At 41.7% G+C, this 22526-nt stretch overlaps 1 protein-coding gene across 1 annotated transcript in view; it reads left to right on the plus strand.

Moving 5' to 3' along the window:
* Positions 1 to 22526, plus strand: part of atrx (ATRX chromatin remodeler) — a gene marked incomplete at its 5' end in the record, with an annotated part of 31726 nt that overhangs the window by 4047 nt on the left and 5153 nt on the right. The window contains 23 exons of the mRNA XM_079228281.1: positions 286 to 361; positions 863 to 1029; positions 1117 to 1278; positions 1397 to 1517; positions 1625 to 1727; positions 2003 to 2173; positions 3237 to 3384; positions 3900 to 4009; positions 4483 to 4629; positions 4751 to 4928; positions 6242 to 6379; positions 6724 to 6899; positions 6990 to 7107; positions 9042 to 9172; positions 9399 to 9493; positions 9627 to 9763; positions 10384 to 10534; positions 10691 to 10791; positions 11589 to 11697; positions 11833 to 12010; positions 12107 to 12298; positions 20357 to 20506; positions 22052 to 22165. Coding sequence (XP_079084407.1) covers positions 286 to 361; positions 863 to 1029; positions 1117 to 1278; positions 1397 to 1517; positions 1625 to 1727; positions 2003 to 2173; positions 3237 to 3384; positions 3900 to 4009; positions 4483 to 4629; positions 4751 to 4928; positions 6242 to 6379; positions 6724 to 6899; positions 6990 to 7107; positions 9042 to 9172; positions 9399 to 9493; positions 9627 to 9763; positions 10384 to 10534; positions 10691 to 10791; positions 11589 to 11697; positions 11833 to 12010; positions 12107 to 12298; positions 20357 to 20506; positions 22052 to 22165 — 3173 coding nt within the window. The remainder of the gene's footprint in view (positions 1 to 285; positions 362 to 862; positions 1030 to 1116; positions 1279 to 1396; positions 1518 to 1624; positions 1728 to 2002; positions 2174 to 3236; positions 3385 to 3899; positions 4010 to 4482; positions 4630 to 4750; positions 4929 to 6241; positions 6380 to 6723; positions 6900 to 6989; positions 7108 to 9041; positions 9173 to 9398; positions 9494 to 9626; positions 9764 to 10383; positions 10535 to 10690; positions 10792 to 11588; positions 11698 to 11832; positions 12011 to 12106; positions 12299 to 20356; positions 20507 to 22051; positions 22166 to 22526) is intronic.

Here is a 22526-nt window from a genome sequence, read left to right on the forward strand (position 1 = left end):
AGTCTTCCCCGAGTGTATACGAATGTGTCCAGGTCCACATTGACGGATGGCCTACTCCACTGACGTGTGTTTTACAAGAGCAGCGTGTGTAGCCATGGGAATAGGGCCAGATTAGGCAAACAATTAAATCCGGATACAAAAATACAATATCACGGTTTTATTTAAGGAGATATATTTAAAGAAAAGCCATTTTTCTTCTATACATGCTGTTTGGCAAGAAAGCAAATTGGCATTATCTCAAATTATTCCTTCCAGTAACAGATTGTGTACTATTTTCTTGTGTAGGAGACGAAGAGGATGATAAAGTGAGAGTGTCTCAGGATTGTGACGACGATGATGACGACGATGATCCTGAAAACAGGTACTTGCAAAACAACAAATTGTGAAGATAAAGGCATTCAAGGAGAAATATTTTTTTTTTCACTGGGTGTTGGAGGAGATTTTAAGGATTTGAAAAATCTATCAGGTGAAGCTGTTTAACCTAATATCTTAGCGCAGCTCTGACAGCCAAGCCCAGTGTGAGGGCTCACATCCTGTACTTCACTGAAGAGCTTTGTGTAGCTGCAGGAGAAATTTATATTGCATTCCGCTTATATTCCCTTTGGAAATGTCTGTTATAATAGTAAAGTGCAGAAGAGCCTTTACTTTCTTTATGTATTTTCTTGTGAGTAAATATAACATTTTCAGTCATAATTTCATCAAAGATAATTGTTTGCTTAGAAGTCACTTGGTTCAAGAAAGGAATAATCTCAAATTTAGGTCTCTATTTGTGAAATTAAATGTGTTGGCACAGATTTATTTTGTGTTAAGTTAATTCTCTAGAAGCTCATTTTATGTGATTTATTTTTCTTTTCTCCTGAAGAATTGCAAAGAAAATGCTTCTCGCCCAAATAAAGTCCAACTATTCTTCTGGAGCAGAGAGCTCCTCTGATAATGAAGGAGACGATAAGGAGGAAAAGTCCTCCAAGAAAGTGAAAAAGGAGGGTGGTGGTGATGATGATGATGATGATGAAGAACAACAACAAGGTAGTTTACCTGAACTAGACATACCTAGTTTTGATAAATAAGCCCGTTTTTACTGTGCATCATCTCAGCTATTACTTTCTCTTTTTGAAGACGAGGATTCAGAAGACTCTAGTTCTGAAGTGGAAGTGAAGAAGCGTGCAGGACGCCACAAATTGCTTCGTCATAAACTCTCGCTGAGTGAGGGTGAATCGGGAGAGGAGAAAGCTACCGGTAAAGAGAAGAAGGGGGGCAAGAAGAAGTCGGGGAAGAAAGGTAATTAATTGAGTGTTTAGTTTGTCCCGTGTGTCATGTCCAACAACATTAGCACAGATATCCTGAACGCTGATAACGGCGAGTGACTTTCTTCGGCTTTTATTTGTCCGTCTGTCAGTTCAAAGCACTGACTCTTCAGACTCTGACTCTGACTTTGAGAAGTCACAGTCCAGTGAAGCATCGGGGATAAGCGAGGAGCTTAGTGAATCGGAGAACGAAGGGAAACGTCGAAAGACCAGGTGAGAAGCGACAACTTTCACCAATCAATAGTAATGTATTACTTCCACCAGATCTGGATTGATCTCCTGTTGCTCTTGCTTAGCTTGATTCGGTTTTGTGTCTGTAGATCTTCTAAGAAGAAGGATGAAGCGAAACAAAGAAGTTACAAGCAGCAGAAGAAGAAGCGACGCAGGATCAAAGTTCAGGATTCCTCTTCCAGCAATGAAAAGGTGTTTAAAATGCACTTGGTGGTAGTCTTGAACTGCCCCAAAGTTAATTTTTTCGACAGCATTTGCCTGGTGGACGAAATGGACCCACATAACATTTTCTAGTTAGTCATGCATGACACATAAAATGTTATTTGAACTTACCCCTGGAGTGTGTTGGGAGGAATATTGAGGTCAGAAATTAATCATGGGGTTGCTGGGCTCCTGTTCATAGGCAATATATGTTTTCCCCCCTGAGGGCTAAAGATCAGAGGGCTGAATTTAATGCTTATTTCCAGAGTGGAAAGGAAGGTGACGATGATGATGAGGACCAGAAAGGACGCAAAAAGATCCGCAAAATCCTGAAGGACGACAAGCTGCGGACAGAGACGAGAGATGCACTGAAAGAAGAGGAGGATAGGAGGAAACGTATCGCTGAGAGAGAGGAACTCAGGGAGAAACTTCGAGAGGTAATGCTGAATTGTTCTCTTATTCTGAAGCGCTGGCTTTGTGTTCAGAGCTGTTACCTTCCCATTAGAGATGCATTGATCAGCCATGACGGGATTGGCCGATCAGTCTTTCCAATTTTCTTTTTTATAAAAAAGTATTTACATTAATTTAATAATACAATACTTTGTTTCTTAAGCATAATTGTGTTTTTATGCAAAGTTTTAGAAGTCTTCACGGTTTACTGACCTTGTGATTATTATTTTTTTTAAACGGAGCTGAGATGATGGTTTAAAAAAAAAAAAAAAAAAAAAAATTTGACCTGTAGCTTATCTGTCAATAATAGTTCTTTGAAATAAAATTGTAATCAGCAGGTCAGGCTTTAAAAATATCAAAATATTTGGAATCGGACAAAAAAAGGGCAATCCGTGCATTTCCAATATAAACATACGTATCTGGCATGATGGGTACAGTCTGATAATTAGCCCTACTAAGTGACAGGTCTTAACAGTAATCTATTTACTGTGGTGAATGGTGCTGCTTTTTTCTTAAAAGCTTTTTGAAACATGCAATAATTATTAAACCTCAGTTTATTCCCACAGTAAATGGTTGTCGTAAACCCTGCATTTTAAGATGAATTTGATCAAAATACAGTGACCCGTTTGCTGTTCACTTCTGTGTATAATAGTGGTACTGCTAATATAGTAATAGCTTGATTGCACTAATTACACTGTCACTTAACATGCATATGTTCAGCTCTAGTAGTTGTGCTTTGAATAATTACATTTCATAATAATGCTATTGTGTTTATTAGGAGAGTTCATCATATACAGTATATCATGCACTTGTATAAATAGCAGATGTGATGTACTTGATGACGCATAGATGGATGTTTGTAAGAAGTTGGTATTAGAATGATGAAAGGTGTCGTTATGAGACACTTGAATAATTACAGTTGTATGATAATAGTGTATCCCAGGATATGAAAAATGCTTATTGAAAAGTTGTAACATATAATTTTCTTTCTGGTAATATTTAATTGACGTGTGTGTGTGACTCCCCTCTCTATTGTTTATCCTTCTTCAGGTGATTTTGGTGGACGAATCGGCCCATGTGCCCTGTCCCTGTCCCATCACGACCAAACTGGTGCTTGATGAGGAGGAAGAGACCAAGGAGCCGCTGGTGCAGGTGCACAGGAACCTTGTCACAAAACTCAAGCCTCACCAGGTTGACGGTAAGAACAAAGAATTTGGTCCCAAAACAAATGTGTTGTATTTTTACTCAGGTTCTGTTATATTTCTGTTCAAAATTTCCTTGACTTTTTTTTATTTGCATTTTATTAGTTCTGTGTTTTTAAAATTTTTAAGCACATTTTGGCATCATACAATGACTAATGGTGGTTAAAGATTCAACAATTTGGTGAGTCACTGACACAGGAGCGAAGCAGCAGGCCCGTAAATGAAACCCAAACATAGCGTCACAGTTTTTTTTTTTGCCCTGTTCATTTGGCTTAGGTGCTGTGAAAAATGCTCATAATTGTACGGAAATTTCATAATTGCAACCACTTTTGGGGAAATTACAGTTTGCATTTTATACCCGATTTTCATTTAATATGAAATTCATAATTCTGTCCATGTTTTCTGCATCACGGAAATCATAGGGCCCTATATTAGCCAACATAAGCCTGCATGGGAAACACCGAGACCTCTGGACTAATGTCAACCCCTCTATTTTTGTGTTTCATTTCAGGGGTGCAGTTCATGTGGGACTGTTGCTGTGAATCTGTAAAAAAAATGGAAAAGTCTTCTGGCTCCGGTTGCATTCTCGCCCATTGCATGGGTCTGGGGAAAACTCTGCAGGTATAGAGGAGAGCTGTGAAGTATACAAATTAAAACACAACATTGCTGCTAGGCAGTTTATCTCTCTCACTCAATTTGGCACATATTAATATACCTGGAATTGTTTATTTAATTGGTTTGCCTGAACTAGTTAAGATAGAAGTAGACTGAATTGTAAAATATGATTCGTTGTCTCACTTTCTCATTAAAGTACTTAATACCAAATGCTTTAAAAATGTTGCGTTACTAGGCTCAGGTTAGCTGCTTTTACTTTCAGGTACTACCAGTCTTTCGCAAACTGTGGCATTTGAAGCCTAATACAACATCTTCTGGGTTTCACAAACCTGCGATACTTGAAACGTACATAAAATAATTGTTTATGTAAACTACCAACTTGAGCCTGTTAAACCCTGATTGGTTAATCAGGGTTTGCAGACCTGTGTGGTTTAACACAGTTGGCCACATTTAACCGTAGTTCTGCTTTTGCCCTGTAGGTGGTGACGTTACTTCACACGTTGCTGCTTTGTGAGAAGCTCGAGTTCACCACAGCACTGGTGGTTTGTCCCCTGAACACTGTCCTTAATTGGCTCAACGAGTTTGAGAAGTGGCAAGTAGGATTGAAGGATGATGAGAGTTTAGAGGTAAGAAGTTGCCATGGTAACCTTCTAAAATAGTTACTATTTGACAGCGGTGCCGTGTTTATTTTTATGTGCGTTTATTACACCTGATTTACTGTTTCAATGTCTATTTTGTGTTTCCCAGGTGATTGAGCTGGCCACAGTAAAGAGGCCACAGGAGCGAGCATATGCCCTCCAGCGGTGGCAAGAATCGGGTGGCGTGATGATCATTGGCTACGAGATGTACAGAAACTTGACGCAGGGCAGGAACACCAAGAGCAAGAAACTCAAAGAGATCTTTCAGAAGTCACTGGTAGATCCAGGTACAGTGCTGTTTAAACTGCAAGTTTAAGAAGATATATGTTTAAAACTTTATGTATGAGGGTGTTTTGCATGAGAGCAGAAAACAAATGTAATCACATTTTTCAATGCGGGTAGTTGTCTCAATCTGAACAGTCCCATCTTTAATCGATGCAACTTGAATCACTCACTAGGATTACTTTCATTACAGTTCCTTGCCTGTTGGTTCAGCATACAAATATATTGGTGGTGCTAGTAGAAAAGACGTAATGAAGCATTTCGTTATACATTTATGGCAACTTCTCAGTTGGCATCCATTATACATTTATGTGGCATTGGACAAATTAGTTTCCATTTGGTATGTTTGTTTCATCTGCATGCACTGGCTAGAGGAAATTACTTTATTGTTGTCCGTACAAGTGTGTGTCAGTTCAGGAGCGTGATGTTTTCAGACTGTTATCATTTGTCCACGTTCGAATAAGCTTAAAATCTTGGCATTAACTCTGGGGTTGATGGACTTTTAAAGCTTTGAAAGATAGTGAAAGAAGTCCATGGTATTCATAAACCTTATTTGCATAGTACCCTTTATACTAGAAATGCAGCTCAACATGTTTTACAATACAGGGAACACGGCAACAGCAAACTACTTCCGCGGAGGTAAAGTTTGAGGCCAGTGGTAAACACAGACCCTTGGTCTTAGCCTATTCAGGGCTGTGTGTATGAGGAGGACCTTTTTTTATAAATATTACAGTAAGCCATTGCAGAGCAGCTAAAACTGAACTAATGTGCCCTCTCTTGGTTCTGGCTAATTGGCATGCTGAAGTATTGTTATTTATTTTTTTCGCAGGGCCAATAAAAAGTACATTATTGTAATCAAATTGGCTTAAAATAACAGCATGAATCCTTTCAACATCTTTTCGATGCGTATAAATGGTCGTAGGCTCAGTGGTTAGAGCGGGTTGTCCTTCAACTACGAGGTTGGTGTTTCGATCTTACTGACTTTGCGTCAAAGTTTCCTTAGTGAGCTAATGAGCCCCATGTTGCTCCTACATGCTTCGGATGGGTTAAATGCGGAAGTCATATTTCATGTATGTATGACCATTGAAAGAAACATGGCAAGCAAAAGTAAAAACTTGTAGCACACGTTTTTACTTTTGCCAAGATGGAAAAGTAGTTTTCATCAGCGTGGTAATGTTGAATGTAAAACTTAGATTTAGAGATATTTCTCTTTTTTGTTTTAGACACAACATTTATTATCTTTTTTCAATTGTCTCTCAAGCTGCACTTCCACCTATGATTAACTTTTTTTTTTTCTTCTTTCTTTTACTCCCTCAAGGTCCAGACATGGTGATCTGTGATGAAGGTCACATCTTGAAGAATGAGGCGTCTGCTGTGTCCAAAGCGATGAATTCTATCAGGACGAGGAGGAGGATTGTACTGACTGGAACGCCTCTGCAAAATAACCTTGTTGAATGTAAGACTGCCTGGTTTTATATAGATCAGTGGTTCTCACCCTTTTTTCAGTGTTGTATCAACTTAGAAATATATATTTTTCAGCTAAGTACCCCCTATCCAGCATTGAAAAAAAGATGTAATACACAGCGCTGTGCAATCAGGGTCTGAGTTAATATATAATATCTAGAATTCAGTTTATGAACTTAAACTTATTAAATAACTATTTTTTAATGGATGCTAATTTTAAATAGTTTTTTAATCACGAGTACCCCTGTTTGAGAACCACTGATATAGATGTCAGACCAACATTTCATGAGGTGGTGTGGATGCATCTAAAACTTGTCATCTTTGTCTCTTTACCAGACCATTGCATGGTGAACTTCATCAAGGAGAACTTGCTTGGATCTGTGAAGGAGTTCAGGAATCGCTTCATAAACCCCATTCAGAATGGTCAGTGTGCCGACTCCACCCTACAAGATGTCCGGATCATGAAGAAGAGGGCTCACATCCTCTATGAGATGCTGGCCGGCTGTGTCCAGGTAAAAAAATAAATGGCTTGATGAATTGACTCATGCGCTCTTTGACCTCCTCTCTGCATTCTAAAAAATATATTTTTCTGCTTCCCACAGAGGAAAGATTACACAGCGCTCACTAAGTTCCTGCCACCTAAACACGAGTATGTGTTGTCGGTCAGAGTGACTCCGATTCAGTGTAAACTGTACCGGTACTACCTGGAGCACTTCACAGGTGAGATCCACGCTCGTGTGAACAGGAACACAGGGCCTTTTTCATTCTCCAATTTTGTGTCTCCTTGTGACCTGGAAATTGATTTCCGATCTCCATTTTTGAAAGACATCCCAATTCCTAAAATGCTTCTTGAGGAGGATTGCTATAGGATAGGAAAAAACAAGTATCTTTTGTCGAAGGCTTAACACACAGCTGGAATGATCTCAAATCATGGCAGGACTCGTTACAAATGTCCCTTTTTTCTTTTTGCATAAATTGTATTCTATTTTTAAGATGATCAGATACACTAGGGGTGTAAAAAATACGGCCCATACTGGTCTAGTCCGTCCCGCGGGATAATTGTTAAAATTGCAGGGAAAAAAACTACCCAAATTGGGACTTGACCCACTGATCCTCTGATTGTAACACAGGGATGGTAACCAGTGAGCCACAGTCACAATTTATCACAGCACTGACATTACTAGAGATATTGCTCAACTGCGAGGGGAATCTGCAGAGGAGAGCTGATGATTTAAACATGGAGAAATATTGTCATTATGTATGCGTTGTTATTATGCTATGATTTTACTAGTCTGGCCCACTTGAGATCAAAATGGGCAGCATGTGGCCCCTTAACTAAAATGAGTTTACACTCCTGAGATACACAATTAAACATTCTGCCTTTCAGTCTATGCAGTGCCCTATGAGGCAATATTCTAATTGCATTTCAACTTGTTATTATTTGTGTTGCCTCGCCTCCTTTGCTCGCTTCTCCCACGGGTGGGACTTAGACGCGAGGAAAGGAATCGAGGATGAACAAACAAAGGTGTTGTGAAGGGCAGTGCCACTTGCTTTCCTGGTTCAAACTACTCTGCTGTTTTTGGGTGTTAGGAGCAGTAGGGCCTCTAGGGGCTGCTAGCAGGGCTTTTACAGTGTCATGTCTGATTGCCCAGACAGGAATTTAGCAGAGTCTCAGACTAGATCGAAATTCAATTGAGAATTCCGCTGGAAAACTTGCGTAGTTGAGGAGGAGGCTGAATCCATCTGCAGAAGTCTTGTTTCTCTTAAAAGTGCTCTCTTGACTGGCTGCTTTTCCTCGGACAAGAGTTTTAGATAAATGAAAGGCCTTTCTGGTCTCACTTTTTCATGTGGCATTGTTAAGTCGTTTAGTGGACTTTCCTCTCAGAGTGTGTGTGTGGGTTATGCGAGAGAGAGAGTGGCAGCTGGCAGAGTGCCGCAGGCAGGATTTAAGCCCAGTTTCCCACGTCTCCCTAATGAAGAGCTCTGGGAAAGAGGGAACAGAGGGTTGGGGGTAAAAGGGGGGAATGTGGGGGCATAAAGGAAAGAAGTTTAGAACGAGAAGGGGCCAGAGGTTTTACACCAAAAGCGAAAACAAAGAACAGGAGAGTCGGTATTTATGAAGAGGAGTGATTTGGGAGGGGGGTTGGTGGTATGTGCTGTGACTCATTAGGCCAGGTTGTCCACAAGGCAAAGTGCCAAGGTTGTGACTGGCTCTGGACCTCCACAGTGGAGTTTTTGGACCCAGGTCAGCAGGAAGAGAATAGCCACGGTTGTTCCGTCCTTTTGTTGCTGCTTATGCAAATCTACTTAGTTAAATTCATAAATCTGCTGATTGAACAGATCAGACAGTTTGTAGAACTACAAACTGTCTTGTCTGATCTGTTCAATCAGCAGATTTATGAATTTAACTAAGTAGTTTGTCTGGTTGTAGTTGCTGTCAAAAGATTGACTGACTATAAGTTAAATGTGTAAATGATTGACTTTACTCCAGTTTATCCATAGCCAGGTGTTTAGGCAGACATCAATGTTCAAGTTTTGTGACATAACTTTTTCCACACATGACTGAATGCTAAAATAGATTGAGGCCATGCTGTCAAATTCACAATGCAAACATGCATCCATCTTCCACCTCACACTCTTTCCCTTATGTGCAGGTGTGGGGAATGCTATGGAGGGGGGCCGGGGCCGTGCAGGGACCAAACTCTTCCAGGATTTCCAGGTGCTCAGCAGAATCTGGACCCATCCCTGGTGCCTTCAGCTGGACTACATCAGTAAAGAAAACAGGGTAGGGTTCGGGAAGACAAGACCAAACCACACCAATGCAAAAACTGGGAATACATTAGCGCAAATCAGACACAGCGGGAAAACAATAGAAACTTGGTGCTGACAGTTAATGCAGCAGGGTAGAACAACACGCTTAATGCCACTGCAGCAAAAATGTTCCCTAATGCATCATTTGAAAGCTTGGTTGACCTATATCGTCTCAGACTCATGCGTGCACTCTCTTGCAGGGTTTCTTTGACGAGGACAGTATGGACGAGTTCATCGCTTCAGAAACGGAAGAATCCTCCATGAGTATGACCTCTGAGGACGAGAAGGCCAAAAAGTAAAATAAGATTTCACTTCCATTTCCCCTTTGTGTACATTCATACAGAGATGACTTAATTTAACTTTCCTTCTCTTTTGCATCTGTTACTCTCACTGACCCCGTCTCTTCCATCGCTCCTCCTTCCTGATAGGAAAAAGAAAGGGAAGGGAAAAAAGAGAGGCTCTGATGACTCGGACAGTGACGAAGTGGAGGTCATCAAGGAGTGGAACACCTGCACTCGGGGCAAAAATGGAGAGAGTCGAAGCAGACCAGAGCTCGTAGAAGAACGTAAGTTTGTTTCACATAGGCTGTGTGTACAGGAATGTTTGGGGTGTTTTGCCATTTGGAAAGATTACTGTTAAACACATAGACCATAGGCAGCCAGAAATATGCAGAGTTCAGTGTCTAGTTTTATAATCTGTCAAACAGTGTAATGTTTTAATGGTATTCAGTTTCTGTGGCTCTGGCCGGTTAAAGGTGATTTTAGTCAACTGTAAAGCAATTTTGGCCCGCTTCCATTAATGACACACTCGATCCAAGCAACTTTTGAGTGTGTTCTAAAGGAAAAACGACTATTGTCAAATCAAACATTTGACCTGGCTTTGCGCTGCTTTAGAAGTCACAGTATTATAGTAAGCCATGTGTCATTACATCTATAATGTCATTTCATAATGCATAAATAAGTTCACTGCATAGTCCACAAAAGTCGAGACACAGCAACATTTAGGAATAATTGAAATTATGACATTATTTTTTTGGCAACTCGCATCTGCACATACTGCAGCTGTTGCATAGCAGAGGAACATGTAATGGTACATTTCTCTATTGTAGGCTTGATGTCTTAAAACAGCTTGTTGTGATACTATACTGACTGCATGAAGACTAACTAATCTGTGCATCACAAACAGCTCGGACCGTTAACTCAACACCAGGTAGTCCCACTCATGACTGGCACAAGGAGTTTGTTGTTGATGCTGACGGCGAGATCCTGGAGCACTCTGGAAAGATGATGCTCCTGTTTGAGATCCTGCGCATGGCAGAGGAAGTTGGCGAAAAAGTGTGAGTGTCTGAATTTTACTCTCAAATAAAATCATATATATGTTTATGTTATGTGGTTTGTTTGATTAACACAAACTAGTTCCAGTAACACTGCAGAGTGACCTGTAGCTGTGATAAAGGGACACTGGTGCATCTTCTGTCCTCTTTTGTCACCAGTCTGGTGTTCAGTCAGTCTCTCATCTCGCTGGACCTGATTGAGGATTTCCTGGACCTGGCTACCAGAGCTAAAGATGATGAAAAGGTCTCTCCATACAAAGGTACATTTCTTTGGGGTTGTCGAATTTTAAGAAGTTCTCATGTGTTAACTGTACTTAATTGTGTAATTATCCACTGGTTGCCTATGGTCAGCTTTCCTCTTTAATGTTATGATTTTGAAGGGTTGCTTTTGGTTTCATGATGTGCTAAAAGCATAGAGTAATTCTTTATATTATAAGCCAGCTACTGACTTATGGCGCTTGTGGAGCCCAGTTGTCTGTCTCAAGGTTCACTTTTGTGGGTTTACGCTGTCGTCTTTGAACTGACTCAACTGTGTGAGGTATAAAGCTTTTGAGAAAGCTCAAGTATTTTCATAGGGAGATGCAGGTTTCACACTCGTAAGAGAAACCGCATGCAACATGTATTTTTATACACGCTGGTGTGCTTATTACCCTTAAACACACACAGACACACACTGCCGCTGGTGTAAGGTCATGTTCCTAATTAAACTCCAGCAGCTGTTTTTACTTTCATTTTGAAAATGATTAGACCTTGACTTTTTATTCTACAAAAAAATGTTTGCTCAAGGGTTTGTAATTTGTAATGAAAAGATCACAGTGCCGTAATTGGAAACATACTGAAATGTTGGTTATGAAGGCTGGTAGGGGGTTGGCCGTCTTGAAAGCTAAACACGGCTGGCCTCTAACCAACACAACCATCTATCTGCTGTCTGCTAATACCCAAAAACCTTTGACGAGGAAAAGGCCAGGTTGATGGTGACGTGTGCTTTTGAGGGTTTTGTGGCGCGTAGATGTTAAATAGTCATATCCGATTTCTTAACCGTAATATGTCTGTGAAGGTGAAGGCGTGTGGTTCAGGAATATTGACTACTATCGTCTGGATGGCTCTACCAACGCCCTCACCAGAAAAAAGTGGGCTGAAGACTTTAATGACACCAGTAACATAAGGTATTACACTTTTATGTTAAGCAACGCAGAACAATAAGACCAAATTCCCAAACATCTGAAATTTCAGTGATGCTTAAAATGAAAATTGTTTCATAGAGCATTTAAAAGCACTAACTCTTCGCTCTCTTTTCCCAGAGGTCGTTTGTTCCTAATTTCAACGAGAGCCGGCTCGCTTGGTATCAACCTGGTGGCAGCCAACAGGGTAATCATCTTCGACGCCTCCTGGAACCCCTCTTATGACGTCCAGAGTATCTTCAGGGTCTACCGTTTTGGCCAGATTAGGACCGTTTTTGTGTACAGGTTCCTGGCTCAGGTGAGCTTCTCAAACTGTTTTGGTAGTTTCTTAAAAAAATATAAAACTGTAATTTGTCATTCTTGGCTGTCTTCTCATGGCATCCTCTTCTTTCAGGGTACAATGGAGGCGAAGATCTATGACCGGCAGGTAACCAAACAGTCTCTGGCATTCCGGGTGGTGGACCAGCAGCAGATTGAGAGGCACTTTACAGGTGTAGAGCTGGCAGAGCTCTACACCTTTGAGCCGGAAATGCTGGATGATCCCTCAGCGAAGAAGAGCAAGAAAGCCACACCCGTGCTCCCCAAGGTAAACATGTAATTTGCTTCGATGTTGAACCAAGCATATTTTTACAATTACATTTTGGATAAATCTTGCATCTTATTGGGCTTTGATGAACCATTGACTGAGATTTTATGGTTTTCTTTCGGTTGGAAATGCAGAAGAGCAGGCTGAAACCTATTAACAGTAGTAAAATAGTCTTTTTTTCTTTTCTTTTTTTTCTTCAGCAAACATGGCACAGAATGCCAGTTTAAATGCCAAGCTTGTTTTTCCAAACTTGCACCAAGTAGTATGTTTTTCCTTTTTGAAGTTTAGCACTTCAGGGATAAACACAATGCCAGCTTGTATCCAACTTGACCTTTCCGGGATCTTTCTATTGTTTCCTTTTATAATCCAGCGCTCACCTTTCCTCTGCTTAATGCAGGTGCTGTGTCACTATTTGGCCCCCCTGGGGTTTAATAAGAACACACAGTCCTTACATGGGCCATCCAACCTCGCACAGCTGCACAGATTTGTGTTTACTGCTATTTACTAAATAGTCTTCTCATTGCAACACTGCTTCTGCCCCGTTATAAACCTGCACTCTTTTTTTTTTTTTTCATAAATTCCCTGCTGTCTTTTACTTTGTTGATCTTTGAATTACTCCCATCTTTTCCCACTTCTTCCTTTTTATGTATTCCCTGGCCTTATTTAGATCATCTTATGTGGTTTTAACTCTGTCTTGGTTTGACCTGGGTAACTGCAGAAATCTGTAAAGAGAAAGGATCAAAGAAACACTGTCGAACTCACTTGCTCTTTCAATGGACAGTCGAGAGACCTTTCGGTGCACCTTGATGTAAAATCTGTTTTCCATTTATACTGTCAAAAGATTTTTATCGCTATTCCCTTCTTGGGCATTAACAGGTAGGTGCGCTGCATGAATCCACTCAGCCGGCAGCCGATATCATTGCTCTCACCTTCCATATTCCTTTAAACCAGGAGTAACCTACTTGCTGTGCAGTGGAGCACAGTATGAGATTTCAAGAGGAAAGATGTGTTCATTGAGCCGCGGCCTGTTAGATGTGTATGATCTTTTAATGAGCCCAGTGACATTTATGTGACACAGTATTAAAGACGGAGAGGCTGACAAGCTCTTTAACAAGCTGACCTGTTTTGGCCAGGGGGTTAACTATGATGTGGCAGCAGGACTGTAGTATTACGGAAGGAATTTGCCGTCTGGAATGATGTGAAGATGAGTCAGACACCCTCCATCACTTTTAGCCAACAACTCTCTGCTCTGAAGTAGAGTGATTGGAGCCACAGCAGAGGGAGTTTTGTACGTATTCTTCTAAACTCTTCTCACTGAGAAGTTCTGTTTTCTCAGCACGACGGGGCATATTACTTTAAAGTTCGGGTCAAACACACCGCAGAGGCAGTTTGATATTTGTGCTTAAGAAGCACTTATTTTTGGTCCCATCTATTGCTTGTGTAAAGCCTATTGGTAAGGGAAAACATAATTCTCAATCATTCCCACCTGCTTCTGTTCAGTGCCCCTTTGTTTGCTACCTGCCAATATCCAGCCATGGTTATTTATTTCCTTCTCTCTCCACCTTCCTCCCCATAGTTCTTGCTGATGTTCTCACTCTCTTCCCCGTCCGCCATTACGCCGCCCTGTTTTTTTTCCCTGCCATCTTCACGACCATCTGTTGGCCTAACTCACCACACTCTCAGAATGTTCAAAGCGAACTCGGTAAAGTTGTTTTTCTTTTTCTCCCTCTGGCCTAGTCTGCATGATGAAAGGTCATTATTTAAACCCCTCTCTTAAAGATGTCTCTGCGCTCTTCAGAGAAACTAATTGGAGACAAAGGAAGCGGGAGCACTTCCTCCTAATGACAAAGAAGGCCCTTGCAGCCCAGACGTGAGACTTTTGACTCTCCACCCATCCTGAGCCCCCCTCACCAATCTCTTGTTAATCACACTTGTCCCTTCCATCTAGCATGTGACCACTTGTAAAATGAGTAAAGCTTTGGGCCAATTTTGAAATAACTCTGCAGCATTCTTTGCCAATCTTGCTGCATTCTGCTTTTTTGTGGGTCAAGCTGGCCGGCTGTGGGCGTACCTCCAGTGTATGTGCTCTCAGCAGGTGATGGCTGCAGTGGTCATTAGGCTCTGTCAGGTACACTGAGGGGCTGTGGGGAGGCTGCACTCAAACCCCAGTATAGACAGGAGCAGGCTGGAGCAATAAGCCACACCATGCTTGTCTCATTAGGGGTAGGAAGTCACTTTGGCCTGAAAGGAAAATCCCCCCTTGAATACTCTAAGCTTTATGTATCACCAGTTAGTGATGTTCAGTGGATCATATGGGTTATTTTGTGCTGGAAGTTTTATAAATGAGTTTTTCTCAGCTTGCCACATGTTTTTTAACATGGCCCGCATTTCCTGCTTTCTGGTCTGAGACTACTGCCTTTGGAGATATTGGTGTCTCTGACTTGTATAAGATGATTCTCTGTATGGTTGTTGAACTTAATCATGTAAAGTGGTGGTTGTTTGTACTGTTTGTTGCTGATTTTAATTTGGCTTTATTTGACTTGGTTTTATTTCCAGTGAGCAGAAAAGTGAAACGGATCAACCGATAATAAAATGGGCTTAGAAATGCACAGAACACGTTTTTAGACAGTTTTGTAGAACTGAAGCCATACAACGATGCCTACATTTTGCTGGGCCTTAAGGCGGCAGTATACTCCTTCAGAATTGTGTTGGATGAGCGCACATCTTCTGAAATCCCCTTACCCCACACCTTTCCATCATTGAAATTGTGGCTCTGTGTCCGACTGATCCTCTCTGAAACCGACAATCACACCCACTTTGCGCAATAATTGTCCAGCTGTGCAGGTGTGAGAAAGTAGCCGGGGTTTGAACCACTCAACTTTATTTTTACTTAACATCACTTTTCACTTCCCACATTTCAAGAGATATTGAATCTCCCCCTCTGACGGCAGGCTTTTCACCCCGCCTTCTAGTGTGCCGGTTCGTAACGGCTATAAAAGATCCCATCTTTTGAACTATTTTTCAAGCCTAACGCGACCCTTAGTTTGTAGTACATCTCATGAGAAACAGCCGAACCTGGCAACTATAAGCTTGGCCAGTCGATGGGGAACAGCACTTTATATCTAATTTGAACTATGCAACACCTCGCCACCTTTCCACTCCCACCCTTTGTGATCAACTACTACAACTAGTGCACAGCCTGCTTCTCACTTAAGCTTTATTCAGAAAACGATTTCCTTTTTAAAAAACATTTTTTCCCACCATTATACTCTAATGGACTCTTTGTGAATCCCTCCTGACTTGCCCGTCCAGCTCCATCTGGCGGGTCCTTGTAGCGAGTTCTTGTAGAAATACACCCCCTATTGCTGCTAGCTGAGGCTTGTTTTTATAGGAATGTGCTATGTTTATTGTCTTTGTTTAGCCCTTTGTGACATGCATGATTTTGTTTCTTTGTTAATTGACTGACGGCTAGATAAACCCACTGACTTGTGTGCAGGTCCTGGAGGGTGTAAAGACAACGTGGTCCTGAAGTTAGGGTTGGCCTCCTGATGTCAGGCACAGCGCCTGTAGTTCAGTGCGTTTCTGAGAAACTGTTAAGAGCAGTAGGGTTATGTGTATCATTTGTGTGCTGCTGGGGGGGGGAGAGTTTTGACATGCTATGTTTAGGTATAACAAATATCTCAGCCACACACATTCCTGCTGTCGGGATCCTGTTTTGGCCCCCACTGTTGCCATGGTTAACTCACTTGTGTGTCAAACGTAGTTTTTAACACTTTGAATAAATTCAATAACTCATGGACAACTCGAGTAACTAGTTGGTATAATCTGACGTGGGGATCTCTGTCCCTTTCAGGTGGTTTTTCGTGTGTGAGGTTTATTGTTGTGGCAATGACAGAAATGAACTAGAAGCATGGTTAACTTTTCAAAGCAGTCTCTACACAATAAGTGGCCGTTTAGGTGCGGGAAATTAAGTTAACATGGTTGAAAATGTTCTCGGTGCGAGAAAATATCTGATAACGAGGCCAAAAATCTTGGCTCTTTAATTGCATCAGACCTTTTACAGTTAAGCGTCACCTAAGGTCTATTGGTAGAGTACACGTTGGTGCATGTGCCAAGTTGTAAAGTCTACATGAGGCCCACATTTGTCGACTCCCAAATTTTCATCTTTTTGATGTGAGCGCGGCGGAGTTTGAAAACTGCTTTACATCATTTATGGACTGCTGGCAGTTTTATAATATCGACAAGAATTTGGCTTACAGAGGGAATAAATTGTTCTCTCAATGGAAAGCATTTCATACTGTGGTAAATGTCATGGGTGCTACATGCCTTGTGTGATTAGTATACTAATTATAAGTAGTTTTCTTTCTCTGCTCTTTTTTTGCTACGTTTAGCAGTCAGCTGAAGCCAAGTCTTGTAGCTTAGAGCTTCTCTTACATTAATGGCACATTTGCAGACAACCTTTGTGGAATAAAAGGCATTTCATTGCACGTAAATGAGTCAAGACCGCAGATTATTAGCCTTGATTGAGACAGAAGCTGCTGATATTCTTAGGTCTAAACTGCAAGTCTAGAGCTTATCTTTATAGTCTCTATTATTAAATCTATTCCAAATACCAAAATGATTTCCCAATCCCCCCTCAAAATACTCACACTGCGCCCCATTTTTGTTTTGAAAGCGGGGTAAGAAATAAGTTGAGTGGGGTAATTTACGGCTTCTGTCGCAGCATCTGCCCACCCAGCGTCTCCGACTTTCCCGCCTCCCCTGCGGTAAAGTGATAGGCTTCACCATGTCGCTCATGAGGGTGACAATAGCCCAGGTCAGTTTACCTACAATCATTAGTGCTGGTTCAGGACACACGTGCACACACATTTAGCACACTGGGAATGGAGATGGACCAGACCACCCCAGAGCCATTGCTGGTGGGGATTACCTGGATATCTCAGAATGCACTGGCGCATCATCTATACTGTCATTTGACCTACAGCTCCACTGGCCCGTTGCCAGGTCGACAGTCAAAAGTGCTCCTCTTTCATGCATTTGAATAAAACCTGCACATTTTGTACAGGCTCAACAGATTGCTGCTTTCATTACATTTTTTTTTTTTTTAATATACAGCTCAATCTGTTTAATTAGGAATCAACGGCAAGCTGTACAACATATTCCAGCGACTGGTTTATCATTTTCAAGCAATGGAAATGTCTAATTCGATGATGCAGAGGACTGTTTTTTTTTCTCGTTTTTTTTGTGTCAGTCAAAAGTACCCGTCAACCCTCTCCTCCTTCAGACCAGACAACCAGGCCAGTTGCATGGCAGAAAAGGGAAAACGTATAGATGTGTTATCTTTTCTGGGGAACTGAAAAATCCTCTTTCACAGTTGAACCTATGGGTGGCCACCGGACAATCGTTATCACCACGGAGTCAGATTTGGACTTTGTCACACGATGTGATCGTAACGATGCGTTATTTGACCTTGTGCTCACCTATGCTGGCAGAAAAGAACACGATTGATGCCAACAGGCTCTTGTGTGCCTTTTATACCCTAATTAGAGAGCAAAACAGCAGTTGAATTGCTTGCTGTGCTGCTGCTCCAAAATGTCTGGTTGTTCAGGGGTGGCCTGGTTTTATCCTGATTGAGTGTGATGGCAGGGAAACATAAACATGTGTCAATGAGGAGCATAATCAGGTTCAGGGCCCAAGTGTTGTAGGTGTGAAGCTCTGTGGCCCTGTCTGCTCCTGCCTGATTTAGCAACCTTATCTGTCACACTCTGTAGTTGTAAGACCTAAAAATAAGTTTTTTTTTTTTTTGTGCAGCTCACTTCTCCCCCCATTTGAGGGATCCAGTTTCGCTTCGTCTGGTCTGGTGTTTATTTTCAGTGTATTCGATAGAGGTCTGCAATCACTGCTTAATTTTAGTTTGGTGTTTTTTTTCTACCTCCTTAATACCAGTGACATCTTTGATTCATATAGTTAACAACTACACATTAATTGTCAATGTTCAACGTGAGATGAAGAGAAGGGCAAGAGAGAAAAGCAAAGCCCCTCTGTGAATTGGCTTGTATGGAGGTTAATGATGCAACTTCTGTATGACGTTGTTTCCAGATTGCAAAGTTTCAGCTTAATGTAAGGCTGAGTCAAGACAAAGAAAAGCAAACGTGCTGCAGGGAGAGAAATTTAAACCATGTTTGTGTGAGCAGAGCCTGGTCTAGCTCTCTTAATTTTACTCTGGTATTGTTTTTCAATAACACCAGTCATGAAAACCAGAGCCCTGAAAGAAAAACTTTATTTATTTAGTTTAATGTGGTTGATTTTTCATGTCCTCCTAACAGGGAAGTCAGGGATTTGGTTGGGTTTGTGTAACAATGCAGGTGTACACATATTAACTGGTGCCTAATTATTCAATATGAACCTGCTACGTGCAGGACGGATACAGCATTTGAATCGTCTTGCTCCTCAAACCAAAGTATCAGTGGTTCAAGCAGACTGTGTTTTTAATTGCTAGTGCTCGTTACACTTAAGAGGCCATTTTGTGGGTCTTGGTGGCCGAGTTAAGACTCATGCACTGTGATGGCAACATCCTCGGTTTGATTTGGTGATCTTTGTTGCACGTAATTCTCATCTCTCTACTCTTGACTACTAATGATTTTTTTTATTTTTTATTTAGTCAATTTAAAATCTTGAGAGGAAATATTGAGGCACACATTGAGAAGTTGGATTTGAGTTGGGTTTCAATCCACTTATGTATTAAGCTAAAATCTGTTTTCCACGTAAAAGTTTATGAGCGTCTCAGGTAGGGCTGTCGCAGCGTTGATTGAGTCTGGTTGCTATGCTACAGAATATCCGGGGCAGTAAAAATGTTGGCACACGGTAGATAGATTACTTGCTCTGGAGGAAGGGAGGCTGAAACATGTAGGGAGAGAGGGCGTACCCTGCCGAGCCGTTTCCGAATTTCTCTAATTTAGTTTTTCAGCGCTTTTATATGTAGGATGTGACGGTTGTTCTTCGTGGCATTTGTCCCATGTAAAAATGTGCCGTGTCTAGTGCAGTTTCACCCAAAAGCTGTTTCAACAATGCATGACATCTTGGCATTTGAATTGATTGGGGAAGACCTAAATATACAGTAACCTCCATTATTCAGATGTCAACTGTGGCCTTCTTCAGCTCCTTTAGCGCCATCTCTCCCCGTCCTTCCAATGAGGACTTTACACCAGCTTTAGGGCGGGCTTACTGCGATTGACAGGTCGTTGCCGCTACCAGCACTGTATACTAGGGGCGGGAATCTTGAGGCACCTCACAATTTTATTACGATTCAGAGGATTTATAGACAATTATCGATTTATCTTGATGCGTCAAAACCTTTCTAGACATGATTTATTTTGTTCTCACTGACTACCTGCTATTTAAAACACTGCATATTTATAATGATTCATAATTAAACTAACAGATGAATTTACTTCCATTATAATTTATCTGTAACAAATAGAAAAGATGTGTATACATTTCAATCATTGCAAAGAAATACAATTGGGGCTGTACCTGCAGCACTGTGGCAAAAACCGCCGACTTCAGCATCTTCTTAGTCATTTGACATAACAAGATGCCCTTATTCACAAATAAATAATATGAACTTCTCTTCAAATAAATGAGCATTCAGCTCTCGTACAAAAATAACGCAAGATGCACGTCTGTTGCGTTCAGGGGCAGCGGTTAAGAATGGACAGCCCGGTGTCACAGAATGGTTACAGGCAAACGTAATGTTGATCATTTAGTTTAACATTTCCGCTTATTGAGTTTTCTGCATCGATTTGTTTTCTACATCCAAGAATACATTCCCCCCACTCCTACCATATACAGCGACGCTATATCACTCCTCCGCATTCCAAATAAGGTAACTTCAATTTATCGGTTGCAAAAGATGGCAAATGACATAATTTGGGCCTTCAAAACAGAAGTCCACAAACCAAAAGGTGACGTCACGATGACTACGTCCACTTCTTACATACATTATGCTTTAAACACACTCTGAACCGTTCTATCTTTTTGTCATCCTTCTTGCTGTAGGATCCCTTCTTGGCTGAGATGCTGCAGAATAATAAGGACCAGATTGTGTGTTACCATGAACATGACTCCCTGCTGGACCACAAGGAGGAAGAAGCCCTGAGCGAGGAGGATCGCAAGGCTGCCTGGACAGAGTATGAAGCAGAGAAAAAGGTAGGCAAGGAGTTAAAAAAAAAAAAAAAAAACTGACATGCTTTCTACACAGTGACATATCCACCAGTTCCCAAATCAAAGGCACACACATGCAGCACTTAGCCCATATGTCCATCATTCTCCAAATCATTGACATCAAAGTGCAAGGTGAGCTAAGTGAGGCCCCACTGTTATTTGTCAAGATGTGTGTTAGTATTGGATCTGTACAGTTCTTTCATCACTTGGAGTAAGCAGATGGCAGGGCTAGCCCCGCTACTACTATGATCGTCATTTTGAACACATCAAACTAGAGATCTGCTATACCCTGAGAGGTTGTCCGTTCTACCGTAAGTACATAGGTCCACCGAGGGTTTTGCACTTTTCTTTCCTTTTCCATCTCCCCCATTGTCCTCTTCTCCAACCTCTGCTTTCTTGTGGGACAAATCAATAGGCAATTAGTGGAGTTTATTTAGAGAAGTGTATAAGGGGTTGATGTAAGACCAGGAGCCGGTCTCCTCTCCCCCTTTGTGTAATCCTAGATTCTAATTCACCCTAATGATTAATTTTCCAACACACTCTCCCTCCTCTGCACTCTGTGTGCCTTAAGCGGCTTTTCCCTCAGAACTCCTCTGCTTTTCAAGAGAACAGAGGGTTCCCAGTCACCATGGAAAAACAGTAGCGCTGAGGTCTAATGTGAGAATTTCAAGTGCGTTCGCATCACTGCAATCTGTACATTTTCTAAAGATGCACAAGTAGACATTTTCATCCATGAGCGTCTTCTCAGCATCACAGTGTATACTGAGCTTTTGTATGAGAAACAACTGGAAAGTAACTCGGCCTCTGCTAATGTCTTCACAACTTAAGGGTTGGCCGGCAGTGGCCAGGAAAAGCTATGTGTTTGAATATCAGATTTGCTACTCCGGAAATGGGAAAAACTGTGAGAACATGATCAGGCGCCCGAAACTAAACTGAACCCGGGAGCCCTCGTCCTCACTCGAATGACTTCAAAGCTTAGAGAGGCTCGTGTCATACATTTTTGGTTTGGGGAAACAAAGTCAAGTCTAGATTTTGTCTGTCTGAAGATGTATGAAGTCTGCATAGCATCTGAGAACGCCGCTAAGGTCCAAGAGTGGCTGCTTGTTTATAGCCAACTCAAAAGTCAGTGCGTGCGTGTGTCTGCGCGTGTTGTGCTTTTGGGGTTGTTTTGTACCGTTTAGTCCTGCACACCTGTCTATCTGACCAGGTACAAAGATCCCCCACTGGCCCCCAACACGCACACACCTACATACCGGATGGCCAGATTACAGGGCACAGGAAAACCATCTGCAGCAGAGGCTCAATTACACACAAACATCGGCATCCTGCTGGCCTTTACTGGGACAAGACTGTTTACTTTTGATAGTTGAAGGTTGTGAAGAAGTGAACTGTCTTCTCGGGTCAAACGCAGTGGTGGCATACAGTCTCTCCCATCATGCCCTTGGTGGTTCTTAACACCTGCTCAATTAAAATGTACTAATCCTGCTCTTCTCTTGGATTCCCCCTTTGTCTCTGTCTTTCATCTCTAAGGGTGTGTTTGTGAGGAACAACCAGTCAGCATACAACCAGATGGACATGGGCAACTCCAACTACTTCTCCTTCAACATGGCGGCTTTGGCCTCCATGACCAACCAGCAGCTGGAGGTAAGTAATGAGCTCCACATGCCCCTCTCCAGCTTCACACTCTTCCCTCTCCTTCCCCCACGGCATGGCGCCCCAAATTCCTCAGTCCCTATTGCTAATTGTGACAACAGTCTCAGAGCTGTGGTTCCCGGCTCTGCCCCGCTCCTCCAATAGTTCGTAATACCCCATGTCTGGGACAGCAGCTATTTATATACTATGGCACATCTGAATGACGGAAATGATAAAGATCCAAGAACTTGTATTTTTCAATAAGGATGTTGAAATGTAGAAATACTGTATGCTGGCTTCAATTCTTGTGGTCTTTGGTGTAATTATGTTGTTGCAGCTGTATCTTTGGAAGTAGACTGACTTCTCCAACGTT

Source organism: Taurulus bubalis, assembly GCF_910589615.1.
Source record: "Taurulus bubalis genome assembly, chromosome: 13".
NCBI lineage: Eukaryota > Metazoa > Chordata > Actinopteri > Perciformes > Cottidae > Taurulus > Taurulus bubalis.